The sequence below is a fragment of the Manacus vitellinus genome, unplaced genomic scaffold, assembly GCF_001715985.3.
Source record: "Manacus vitellinus isolate BGI_N305 unplaced genomic scaffold, ASM171598v3 scaffold_5_pilon, whole genome shotgun sequence".
Taxonomy (NCBI): Eukaryota; Metazoa; Chordata; class Aves; order Passeriformes; family Pipridae; genus Manacus; species Manacus vitellinus.
In genome coordinates, this window is record NW_021940682.1 from 30,787,206 (window position 1) to 30,801,157 (window position 13,952).

Sequence of the window (13,952 nt, forward strand, 5' to 3'; positions counted from 1 at the left end):
TTCTCCCAACTTAGGAAAGAAGAATTCATCTCACAGCATCTTTCTGCTCTCCTTCTAACCCAGAAAGGAAAAACAGAGGGGCAACAGAGCTAGGGGATTATGACATGCTGAAGATGACACTAAACTTTAGGAGAGTGCATTTTTTCAACTATATTCCACAAATAAACAATAAAAAAAAGAAATATAACAGTACTCATGTTGGTAGGATGCTTGAACAAGTGATTTGTTTAAATTGTTCATTGGCCATCCAAGCTTCAGATACATTGATGCAACTTGTCTTAAAATATACTCCTGAGGGGAAAAAGAAAAATATATTTAATGTTAACAATCATGGGTTTTTTTACTTGAAACTGAAATACTACTGACTACTGAGGTTTAACCCTTTCACCCTCAAAAAAAAATGTCCAACTCCAAAGATTTTGATTTGCATTTAGCAAAGCAACTTGTCCACTTATAATCCCCCTTCACCACCAGAGTAAGAATCAATCTGTAGAACAGCTATTTGATTAGATGCCTAGTATAAGACAATTTATTGCTAAAAAATCCATCACTTTCAAAAGTTTATTACATGCTATTTTGCAGTCACAATACACAGCTGAAAAATTGCAAGAGTGTCAATGGCTTAATTTTTACTCTATGGCCAATCTGGACTACATCTTGAATGTTCACTTTTAAAAGAACATTGTTTTAATAGCCATAACCATAGCAAAAACATTATCTGGGTACAGTCAATTGCCTTTGGAATACATAACAATGTGGCTGCAAATAAGCTTTGTACACTTAATGATACTATGCTATAAGTTTAGGTTCCCAGTGTGCTTAAAGAACAAAATAAGCCCAAGATCTATTTTAGTGAATTCTACTTTTTACACAAGAGACATACTCATGTATTCTGACCAGTTTTAAAGAAAACCACTGTCATTGTATTCAGCGTAATCTTTTGCCAGTGGAATTCAACAATTTGAAAAAGAGAACTGAGATATACAGAACTGCATATGAGAGCATCTATTTTAACATTGCAGATGCATAGGCATGTATAGATGACAACACATAAGAAAATTCATAGTGCAGCTTTTTCTAGCAGATACGTTATTCTGTGACTAAAAAGACTTTTTATTTCTTCTGCTATCACCTCTGCTTTCAAAACTCCTATCCGTAGTGATAAAACATAACCTAGCTGTGAATTTTACTGGTTTTATTTATTAAAATTGTATTTTCTTTACACAACCAAGTTTAAAAGTGAAACAGGCTCCTAAGAATTTTTCTGTGCAGTTAACAACAGACTAAATAGGCATATCATTTCAACATCATTTTACATTACGGCTCTGGTTTGCAGATAGACCTACACTGTAGGTTCATAAAAATTTCCATGTGTCCTTATTAATCTGTAGTATATGTTCTACAAAAATAATTTTCCATGTCTTCAGGTGTATATTTGTATGTGTGTGTGTGTGTGTACTTGATCCTTGTGGGTCCCTTCCAACTCAACATATTCTGTGATTCTCTGATATGTATGTATGTACTTCTACATACATACATAAATCCAGCTACTTCTAACTTCCTGCTCTCTGAGCATGGTGTGTACGGTCACACACAAACAAATATATATTTAACAAGAAGCATCCTTAAGCATTTCAGGCTTTAAAAAGTTCCTCCATTTGAAGTCTTTACAACATTACATAAAGTTACCGTATGTTGACCATTGAAAATATGTAGACTACATAAACTTCACAGTGAATAAAAATCCCAAGATTTCATAATAGTTACTGGCTGCAGTCAAATCTCATGTACTTCATAAACGATGCTTCAGTGTAGCTATGATTTTTTTACTATTTCAGATAACATGTTAAAATATTTGTCATGTCTATCTTAATTATCTACTCTGAACTGCTACTGATGTCCCTTCGGATGCAATTATGAATGGGCTTTGACTCAATGGTGATCTAATTCTTGTTAATTAAGGGAGCTGCATTCAATTCACTATGGATTTTTGGATGAAATAATGCCTACAAATCTTTGCTTCAGTTGCATGTGTTCTGTTCTGTTGTGCCTGCATTTGGTGTTGCTGAGCCTGTGCATCAACCTAAATATCACCGTGGGGCTCCTCAAAAGAGAAAATCTGGAAATAGAATACTTTGGCTTTTTTAAGTTAAATACTTTGTCATAACATTTTACAGGAGGGATAATTACCTTTCCCTCTACTAATCATACGTGCCTCAAACAACAGTCATCACTGTTCAAATGCAAATGCACCAAAGCTTGATAATTGCTATGTTTAAATAAAGAATAATTAGGAAGAAAGTTAATATCCCTAGGTCATTTACAGTATCTGAATGGGGAACAGTTCAAGTCTTGGCAATAAAAGGAGAGAGTAAGAGGAGAAAGGATGAAAAGTAAAAAAAGGAAGAAAGAACAGACTGACAAAGAGAGGGAGGGAAAGAAAGAAAGGAATAACTAGAGGAAGAAAGAGAGGAAGACTGTATATCTTACATTGAAGATGTTGTAGTTTTCTGTGCGGTCCAGCAATTTATCTAGAGGATAAAGAGCTCGGCTGGCAGCATGCCAAGGCAGAAAATCTTTTTCCTCTGAAAGGTATCTGATAATCTCCAAAGGAATATTCTGAGGCAAATAACCAGCTCTGCACAATAAAAGAAGTTAGTATTAAATTGGTTTTCAGAAGATACACAATGAGGTAAAAATTATTTATTTTTTTCCCAAATGAAATTAAAATGCATAAAAACATGATAAACTCATCACACTTCAATGATACAAAAGTCAACCTCATAAAAATCAGCAACTTGCAGTCTCTCCCAACACATGCAAGCATATTGAATTGATGAAGCAAGGCATGAACACATATGAAAGAAAACTAGACAAGCTATCCCTACCTTGTAGGGATACTTGTGGCTATAAGACATGAACAAAAAGTAAGTAACTTCAAGAAAAAAAAAAAAACAACAAATCAAAACAAACAGAAGGTGTTGCTTTTCTGATTTGTAAGACAGAAAGTTGTCTGCATAAAATCAATAAGCAAAAAGGCACTTTGCTTCAGAGAACATTTTTACTGGCTGTGGACAATTGGAAAGAACTAGTGGTGAAGAAGTAGCTTTAGTTTTAGTTATTCTCCTGACTCATTTCTTTCTCCTTTAGAGCTGCCTTGTCTTTTACCACCTTCAGTCACTTTGGAATGATTTATCCAGTGGCATCACTGTGGTTAGGGATGTTTCAGCACTTTCCACAATTTGTGGAAAAAACTATGTTTTTTCCAGATGTTTATAAACCAACTAGCTAGAATTCTGCCCCATTATTTTACAGTCACAAAAGACCTCTCCCTGAAGGGGAAAGAGTTTAGGAGGGAGTCAGGAAGGTTTAATTAATAGCATTGCAAGTAAAATGCAGTAAAGACACAAGCATTTGAAAGCTACTTTTAAAAACCAAGTACAGAAAACATCAAGCTTTAGGTTTTGCTCTCATTTTCTTTTTCAGAACGGCATTTTTTTCTTAACTATCCAGATTGCAAAAACAAAGTACAACCCTGTAGATGTGAACTTTCCAGAAAGACATGGTCTACCCTTCGCCTGATGCATGTGTTTAAATCCAAAAGGAGTCATCTATCTGCCTAGGGAGGAGATAATGATTCTGTTTTCATTAAACACTTAAAATCAGCAAGGTGGATTCCAGAAACTTCAATATAACATAGGTTAAACTATTATATAGCTTCATAGACTAGTTTTTCTCCTTGGTTGTAAATATTCCTTTAATTTCCATCAATGTCTGGGGAAGAAATGCATGCTTACAGCAAACAAATAAAGCTAGACACATTATTTCAGAAATTGACCCATACATACGAGTTAATATAAATTATCTCAGTTGTAATTGTATATAAAAATTACCTTGCTGAAATACTTGAAACAGATTGTTTTCTTGCAACATGCACTGCATCTTGCAGGCCTTTCTCTCTATTGTTCCACTCTCTATTGGAACAATTACACTTTGTTCCCTTCATGTTCTCAGCAAAGGAGTTCATGTGACAGTTTTCAAAAGTATCTATCCCATGTCATTATGATGACCCACCCTCCAGTCTGTTTCATGTCATCTTTGTCCACATTTTGTCAGCTCTGTTTTCAACTCCTGTTACAGCACATACTCAAGCAAGAAAAACAAGATCACTTGGGGAGGTCACTGTGTCAACTGAGGAACTGAGCAGATATGAAATGACAGTGGTGGAGCTTTTAGAGTAGGTGGTGGACAAAGTTCATTACATCTGAAGACAGGCTACTCCATTTTATAGGTCTCTCTTATTTCTGAAGCAACAGAATATCAGTAAGATGAGTTCTAGGTCATAATACTTTGTAGAGATTTGTAAACATAATTAATGGAGACAGAAGTACGCTGGACTGACTGCAGTTAAAAATCTTGGAGATAATGTTAGCAAAGAGGTAAACTAGCTTGAAGTTGGTATATATATAATCAGTTCCTAATGGGATTTGTGATTTTTTTTACTGATAATTTGATTGACATGAGAAAGTGTAGAGTAAGAAACAAGAGGAATAGCTCTAGGAAACATGCTGCTTAAGGAATAAACAGATTAATGCTTATTATAGCTGCACTAATGGACATTTACATTCACGTTCTGAAATTAAATCTATCAAAACTAACCGCAAAAGGAAAATCACCACTGAAAAACAGATTATTTCTTTCTAAGCTTAACTTCTCCATAAAGACACATAAGAAGTGAACTCAGAAATTGATCTCTTATCCTGAGTTCTTCAGAGGTTCCTAATGAGTTTCAAAATCGTGATTCTTGGTTGATGGTACTCATCCTGTTCATAACAGAAGCTGTTACTCTCATCACTCACTGCTTCCAACTTCCAAATTTATCAGCCCATTCAATTCTGCCTGTCTCACCCCCTGACCCCCCACTTTTCCTATTGTTTCCCCCTAAGAGTAAAGTGCAACTTACAAAAACAGATCAGGGCAAAGTCTGAGTTTTTTTCTGTTTACTCCTGACCCTCCTTCTCTTTATGGGAATGACCCTTGAAGAGCTTACGCACAGTATCGTGAAAATCACACCGCTACACACACATCAACAAACCAGTCCCAAGAGAATGGATGGGGACGAGGGGAGGTTTTTGGGGATGACATTATTATATAAATGACAACAAATTCGTCACTTCAGACCATGATTTTGAGGAAAAGTGGTTATGGCTGCTACAGTCAATGTTAACTCTCTGTCAGCACAAGCTGGGCAGTACAGATGCTAGGCTGGACCTCTGAGGGAACTTGAGCAGAGGCAAATCTAAAATCTTCTTACAGTGGCAGTTAAGACAGGAGCACTGGAGAAAACAAAAGTGCTGCAGGAACTTTACTTTGGTGTAATGTCCTTTATTGTACAGATGCCTACAGAAAACCAAGACAGCCCTATTCAATTACCCTCAGCCACTAAGCCACGTTTATGAACTTCTGATTCCAAATATACTGCACTACCAGACTATTTGGCATTAAATAGCTTCTGTCAAGAGGTAATGATAAGTACATTCATTGTTTCACCTTTTTGTGTAAAAAGTGGCATATGCTATAAATTATTAACTGTATACTATAGTTTTAAAAGCTTGAGGAGTATTTTCTTTCCCTTCCCCCCACCCCCAAAAAAAAAAAATCACACCAAAACCAAGGAAAGAGTTTAGTAAGTTTATAAGGGTAAGACCAAATACTAATTTTTGGCATTCGTAGTTGAGAAAATAGAATATAAGGAGAAATTCTCACACTAGAGCATAAAAGAGATAAATAATGAATGATAAAACGCATAAAAAGTTTTAGGACTTGTGTGAAGTGTGCCGGGAGGTAACATGACTACCATGGCAAGCAGGTCAGCAGAAGACAGAATCTAAACCAATCACAGTGACTGTGTGGTGAGCTATGCTCTAGTATTCTGCACCTTCACAAAGCACAGCAGCTGGTTTCTTAAGCTGAAAGCTTGTCCAGTGCTAAGAGTGACATCAAGACTCCTCTTTCCCAGGGAATACTGCATTCAGCAAGATGCACTGGTTCACTTCAACAACAGCAAACCAGCCATTGCTAGGATCCTCCTCACTAGCCTGGAAGAACTAGGTTCAAGGATGGTTACACAGGCTCTGTCAGCAAAAACATTTATGAAGCAGGATAATAACCAAAATGAGGGAAGAAGGCAGAACAGAGGATGAATCTGTTCTGAGTATATCTGTAAACTTTGTTGGAAAAACACAGACCTGTAGAAATGTTAAACAGAAATGTTTAACACTTATAATAAGAAAAGCTATATATAAAAGTTATTATAATAAGAACCTTCCCATCAAAGGTAAAAATGTAAAATAATTTCCCTGTCATATAATTGCCTGGAAATATTCACTCAAAGGTACTACAGAGTATAAGATAAGCTTAGTACATACTATACACAAGCATCTTGATTTATTACTCTCTCTTCCAACAAAGTCACTGGAAGGTCAGTGACAGAAATCCTTATTTTTCTTGTGTCTTTTTAGCCATCAGTCATATTGCCATCCTTAAGTCCAGCAAAATTACTATCAGATATTGCCTGTCAAAGACCAAATGCATGAGAGTTAGGGCTAAGAGACAAGGTTCTTTTCTAGCTTAGCCATCTTGGAGAAAAATTGAAATATTGTCTGTCACTTGGAGAATAGCTGATTATGGGCTATACTGGAACCAGGAAACAAACAAACACCACAGAAATACCATGATGTCCAATCTTATGTCTGGTCTAAAACAGTCACACTGTTTTTCTAGGTATGTCTCCAGTAGCCACCCGAGTATCTTAGCAAGCATGTACCTACAACCAAAAAAATTCTGCAGGGGAATCTGGTATAGTTTTGGCAAGTATCTTAACAGATAAAAAAGTCAAATAAAACAGTATTGATGCATAAACAGTGGTTGAATGCATACTGATGTTCAGGTAAAACATTTCTCAAGGGCAAGGTTAAAGAGTTTACAAAACTTCACTTATAGTGTCTGAAATTAAAAGAACCTTAAGAGCTCATCTAGTCTCTCCCTACCCAAAACAGACTCATACCAGTGCCATTCCTGACAGAAATTGATCTAGTTTGGTTTATATAGGTCTCTAATGATGGATATCCTAGGAACACTACAATTTCAGTACTCCTCTGCCAAGAGGCATGATTAAGAATAGCATACCTCTGGTCTTTTCCCCTGTAAATATTCACAGAAGAATACCAACAGATCCACTTCATATTCTAAAATGAACTGTGGTTCATGTAGCTTCATTATAAACTACATAAAGTGGACATCCCTCTTTTTTGTATTTTAGATAAGAGCATTTTGATTGACATCATGGATCATAGAGAAAGCAGCCTAGACTTCAAAAAGAGCCTCTACAAGCCATCTCAAAGCCAGCTTTCTCCATACTGAGTCATTTAAAACACATGACTACAAAAGCAAAATTTAACCAAAAAGATCACATTTGAGACACTTCATTGCTTTATCCATTTTATATAATTGTCCTTACCTATAAGTTTATCAGCATGTCAATCAATCTGTAGCCATTCCTACACAAGAGCATGTGTTAGAAACACAGCACCACATGAGGTTTTACTTATTATCTGTGTTCCTAATTTCACAGTTGCCTGCCGAGCTAAAGAGGAGAACAGGAGAACAGGAGAACAGGAACACAGACTAGCAAAAAGATCTGGTTTAGTTATTAGGAACATTAGCCCTAGACAAACATCCTGGTTCAGCAGGTTTTTCATGCCTAAGGAGGCTGTTGATGAACTGTAGTGAAAAGGTGATATCTCATTTTTATGACAAGGACAGAGGTGGAAAAAGACCTTTCAAAAGTTATATATATATATATATTAAGTGGCTTATGAGATCTTATAATATCATAAGCACCAACCCTTAGCAAGGTACTATCCTGCTTACACTGAAGAGGTTGGTAGGGTGGCCATTGCTGCAGAGAAAAGAGGCAATGAACAGAACAAGAAAGTACTGAACGTGGCAATGAAATATCCCTCACAAAGAATTCCTGTTAAAAATCTCATAGCAATCAAAAATAATCTTTAAATTACATGAGCCTTTAATGAGTCAGATAAAAGCAGAAGATCTAGATTATATTATGAAACATCAGTGTGTATTCAACTGCATTCTGACCTTGATTTGTTCTTTACACTGAGCCGCTGAACTTATGGACAGATCCCAGCACATTCATTTTCCCCTTAGGGACCAAGTACCAAATGGTAGCGTAATTGCCAAGGGAAAATTATTACTCTGTTCTGAATTATTTCTATCATAAATCCAGCACCAGTCAAACAGACTCTGTTAAAAAAACGACAGGGTTGCTGTACAGTGATGAGAGTCCCACACACAAGGGCATCATAAATCCTTTGGTCCCACCACCCAACAAAGTCATTTTAAGTCATGTGTTTAAATCAAAATTAGAAAATCCAAGCTGGCAGCAAACTGGTCTGCATTGTTGAAACAATGGAAATGAGGTGATTTACTTGCTGCTGGTTTAAATCTCCCACTGCCTTGTCTGTTTCTCATGGAATATGTAAAACATGACTAGCTTTTTTCCTGGGTAATTTTGAAGGGGTAAAAAGCAGCTCTTCAGAACACAGATGTGCAACTGAGATTAACATCAGTTCTGTTTCTGTGCATGTGCAATATATGAATAATTAGACTCTACTCATTAACTCCTAAAGGAACAGTTTAAAGTAAGTTAGGATTCTTATTAATTGATTAATTGATCGTTTTACCTTAACAGTCAAGTGTGTAGATTAGAATAACTTGGTGCCAATGAACATTCACATTTAACTGTATAAAGCTTTTTCACTACTTCTGGACCTATCAAGGATTGGTGTCCCTATTGATGTATTCTGCATATTCTTTCCTACAGTGCTTTAACAGCAGTTCCTTGACAGCTGAGTAAGAACAAGTATGTTGAACCCTGACATGTAAAAGAAGCTTTGAGCAAGGTGACCCATACAACAGAGAAACTAACTCCTGTAGTCACAGATTTCACCTTCAACTTCTGCAAGACTGGGATGCCAAAGATTAAAAACTTACAATGACTGACATCCATGTTCAACCACGGAAGCTAGAGAAAGAATGTCTTCCCATAGAAAACTAATGGGCAATCTGTAAAAAAGGCCCTGTGATCTCCAGTATCAAAGAATAATTTACCTCATCCTCCCCAACCAGGATTGGGCTGACTTAGGACCATGTAAAGGACTCTGCTTTTCTAAGACAAGCAAAGTGACTTAATGGAGGTATTATGATCTGTAATAGCTATGGACTTCCACATAAACAGGACAGGAATGCACATCTGTTCTTTGAAAAATACAACAGCAACATTTGGCTTACAAGCTCATTTTAAGAACTACCTTTAATTAGCATTCAATCTCTCTAATTTTAAAGGATTCAGAGAGTATGACAGTTTTAAGTGAAGTCTGCTTATTATTATGTTTTCTTACATGCAAAATATTTGAGGACTCTTCAAGTGACATTCAACTCCACACAAGAGCATTTGAAGCATTCTACAAAGAATAGTTCAGATTCAATGTAATTATCAGAGTATAATGTGGCTTAAATTATCTTGCATAATTTAAGAGTTGACACATAAGCATGTTAATTTGAACTACTCACCTTTCTTGAAAACAGAAAAAAAAAAATTCAAGCCCCCTCTTTTGTAAAAATGCAAAAAAAATTCCTTCAAACTGTAGTTCAGAATCTCTTCTTTCCTCTTCTTCCCCATATGAAAAAAAAATGATAAAAAAAAGAGTAGTGCAAGATGAAAAAGAAATAAACTTACTGCTAAAAATTAAGGCTATGCAGTCAGGTATGTTATGTTTTTCATCATTATGAAACCATGATTTTTGAGAAGTATGTAATTCACACAGTTAAATTAACTAAAGAAATTTGAATGTATTTCAGGGGCTAATAGACATCAATTTCAGATGATTCAATTATTATAAGTGTTATTTATTTTCTTTCTTGATGATTTTGTTGGAAAGGGTAGAATGAAACAGCTCTTCTATTCATTTAGTTGTCAACGGGTGATGGTATCTATGAAAGTATGTTTGAGTAAAACCAAAATTGAGTTAGTTTATTATTATGCACAAAACCAAAATTGAGTTAGTTTATTATTATGCACAATACTTTTTCATCACTCTCTTTTTTCCTGGTCTAATGTTCATAATTTGCATATCAGTCAGCCAAGTGAAATATTTGTTTAAAAGCCAGAAACTTCATATGGAAAGCACAGAAGCCTGATCTTGAAAATATACATACAATCCAAATTTTCTTTGCCAGAATATCTACAGAATTGGACATTCTTTCTCTGAAGGCAATTCCCTATAAAAATATTTATCATGAAATATTCTCTGAAATTCTCATAAACCCTCACCTATTCTCTCATTTCCATTTTGCGAGAAAGCAGAGACAAACAATTTAAGTGATTTTACCAGGATCACCTAGGAAGGCTACAGCAGAAATACCATCTCAGGTTTTTCTAGTCTCTGTGCAGTGCCTTAGTCATAACACAGTCCTTCCTGTCATTTATTGCTTGATTTCTGCGTAAGCATACTTCTAGCTGAGGAGGAAGGAGCTAATCTATTGTAACATTCAAGCAGATAGAGCATACAAAGACCAGACCTCCCCTAGACAACAATTCTGGCCAACAGCAACTGGATAAGCACAAAAAGTAGGATCATTGCTGAGAAGCAACGGTGCACTCAGGTGAAAGCAGCAGGCAAAGAAGTGAATAGCCTATGGTCGCAGACTATTTTGTTTATACTGATGAGGCATCTGTATTGTCTATTCTATTTAGAAAAGTTGGTTCATGCCTTTTATTCCTATATCTTTTGTTGATACGGGGAAAGGAGAGGGTATTTAGAGCAGTACTTCCAGCTTTTCAGGGTGGCTTATATTTGCTACCTTGACCAAGTTAGCAGAAAGGTCTTTTTGTCCTCTATACTAGTCCTGTCAGACCCTCAGAAAGAAAAGTAATAGGGTTCTGGGATAAGGGTAAGGAGTCAAGGAGTAAAAAAAGCTGCTTATTTTGAGAGGACAGGTGAGGGAGGTAAAGAAAGGGCTGATCAGGCAGCTGTGGGGAAGAAAAAGGGGTCTGTAGATGAGACAAAGGCACAAGGAATGGGTGTCTGCCATGTGTGAGAGGATAGAGCCCCCACAGAATGGCACAGGTTGTGAGGTTGTAAAAAGACTTCCCCCTGCCCCACCAACATAGAGATTCCTGAAGTCATATTTGCACTTCTTAGCTCGTTTCCAACACTTAAAGTTGCTAAGAAGCCTTCAGCAAGCTCCACACATGACACTCCTCTTCTTGTTTAACCTCAAACTCAAGTGCTCTCTTGAAGCATAATTCAGACACAGTTTAATTAACATTTCCAAAACAAGTTTCACAAACTGTTCCCCACCTCTGTCATTACACAGCAGTCTCTGGCACTGCAACATGGATAGATCCAAACCAAGCTGACTTCAGAGACCAGCTTGAACTGTAACAATGAGTTAACAACCATTAGCTAAAAATATTTCTTTCACTCCCTTGAAACTGGAGTCAAGTTTTCCCAATAGTTTATTTTGGATTAGACCAAGAATAGAGTTAATGTAGTTTACAGAATAAAACAATTAGTGCTATAATAGCTCAGAAGTAATAGAAGTAATTGAAGCATAGGCAAATGTTGCAGGGACGGGACAAGACCAAGACCTACTCATGCAGTAAACATCTCCATCCCTGGAGGCTTTTAAGATGAGGCTGGACGTGGCACTTAGTGCCATGGTCTAGCAACTGTGGTGGTAGGGGATCAAGGGTTGGATTTGATGATCTCAGAGGTCCTTTCCAACCCGTCTGATTCTATGATTCTATGATTCTATCTGCAGCCAGATCTATAGGGCTGGTTTTTAGAGTGTGCTGAAGAGTCTTCAACTTCTTCCCTGGCTTTCAGCAAGTATTTCTATTTTCCAGGATGCTCTCACAGCACCAGCACTTCCCTGGAATGTGCTGTAAAAATTGTTTTACTGCTTTTAGCTATGTAAGAGGATCAGATATACAAATGATACATACTACAAAAGCAGAATTGACTTTTAGTGTGCTTAGTCTCAGGAATTGCTTTGATTCTTCTTGTATGAACATATGCAAATGTTATCTCCACATAACAAAATGTGTATCTCCACATAAAGCAGATATCAAGGCTGTGATATGTCAGAGAACATATGGATTGACACGCAGCATATGTAATGAATGACGGCTACCTTAAAATAATTGTAGCTTTCTGTTTTCTCTAAAAAAAGGCACAGTTGCTCAGGCCCACTGAGAGATACTTATGTCAGAGGAAACCAAACCACTCCCGTAGGAAGCCACACCTAAATCAATTGCTAGTGAACTATCACCAAAATTTGCCTGACAGTGAATGGGAGTTACTGTCACATTTGCTGAAATAATTTGGATGAGGCCTCATTTATTAAAATAGTAAATCTATACCACTATTAATCAAGTGCAATACAAATTATTGATCTAATACTCGGTCCCTTAGCTGGTACTCAGAGGCACTAATTAAAGGACCTGCATAACCTATCTGTTGTTTGTCTCTGTGTTGAACTATCAGAAAATGCAATCAGGAGTAAAGATGAAGGCTGGAGTTAAACTCCAGTTTACTCATTTAAATGGACCCTATATAATTGTTTATGAATAATCCAACAAAACAAGATCAACAACCCTGAATATGGCTGTTGAGATATTGAAACATTTTGAAGTACATTAATCGGGCTAGATGAGAACCTCTATCTTTGTCACCTACTTATTATCCAGCCCCAGCAATTAAATGCCTTGACTTCTCCTGACATTACACTGAACAGGACTTGAAGTAATACAAAACAAGTGTAACATGGAAGCAATTAGCTCACATACGCTGAAATACTTCAAATGATACAATAAATAAAATCTTAATCTCTAAGGAAGGAAAATAACAATGAAGATCACTTCTACTCCATAGTATAGTTTTGTTATGCACGTATTTTGACCAGAAATTTCAATAAAACATTCCTCTAATTTAGCGGTAATAATTCTGGCTTTTATATGGAAGTGTATGAATTACAGGCTTGGTTACAAGGTAACTCTCATTTTCGAGAAATAAGATCAGCTAATCATTCAGTGGGGTGGTGCTGCCTCAGGTAGATAGTTGAATGGATAAAATGTTTTTGCTTACATGTCAAGACTCCATATCCAGGAATTAACTTAAGGAACAGGGAGAGGGTTGGCTTTGATTTGTTTCCTCCCTTTTTTTTCTTTTTTTTTTTTTTAAAGAAACATAAAATAAGGGGTCCTAAAGATGTGATTTTCCAGATCCAAAAGGCTATACTTGATTAACTGAGACTTACTTTTTAAATTAATTTGCCTTTACAAGTTGGTGAGAAAATTATAAGGAGTCCGCATTAGCTTACTTTGGTATTTTACTTCTGGAATCAACCTTGGAGTCAAATGCACCAGCTGTTAAAGATAAATTTGTGTCAAGGGGGATAATTTGGATTTATATATTGAAAAGTAGGTTGGCACTGCCTTTTCCCTTGCCCTCAGACTTTGGTTTTCTAGAGTCAGCGGAACTCACAGTTTGGAAAGAAGCAAGGCAAAAAGAATTGATTAACAGCAGGAAAACAATCATCATAACTCATCATATATCTATTCACACAGGGATCCTGGTTTTGGTCTAGTGTATGAAATTCTGAGAGGAACACTTATGAAGGCCATCTACAACATGATGAACTTAGTTCACAGATAATTTTGAAGGTATACTTTTGTTGTTTTTCACTTCTGACACAGCTCTCTATATTTGTCAAGTCTACAGGGGCAAGCTACATCTAAAGAGGCTATAGCTCACTCTCCCCCTAATCTGTGCAAGGAAATTGACAGCACTCCAACACAGTCATCC

The 13,952-nt window shown here is 36.5% G+C and overlaps 1 protein-coding gene across 1 annotated transcript in view; it reads right to left on the reverse strand.

Annotated features, from left to right (window-relative positions):
* TRHDE (thyrotropin releasing hormone degrading enzyme) overlaps nt 1-13,952 on the reverse strand; it is a 196,948-nt gene that overhangs the window by 22,772 nt on the left and 160,224 nt on the right. The window contains exons 13-14 of the mRNA XM_029963508.1: nt 2,491-2,638; nt 194-291 (exon numbers count right to left, since the gene is read on the reverse strand). Of these exons, the coding sequence (XP_029819368.1) occupies nt 194-291; nt 2,491-2,638 (246 nt within the window). The remainder of the gene's footprint in view (nt 1-193; nt 292-2,490; nt 2,639-13,952) is intronic.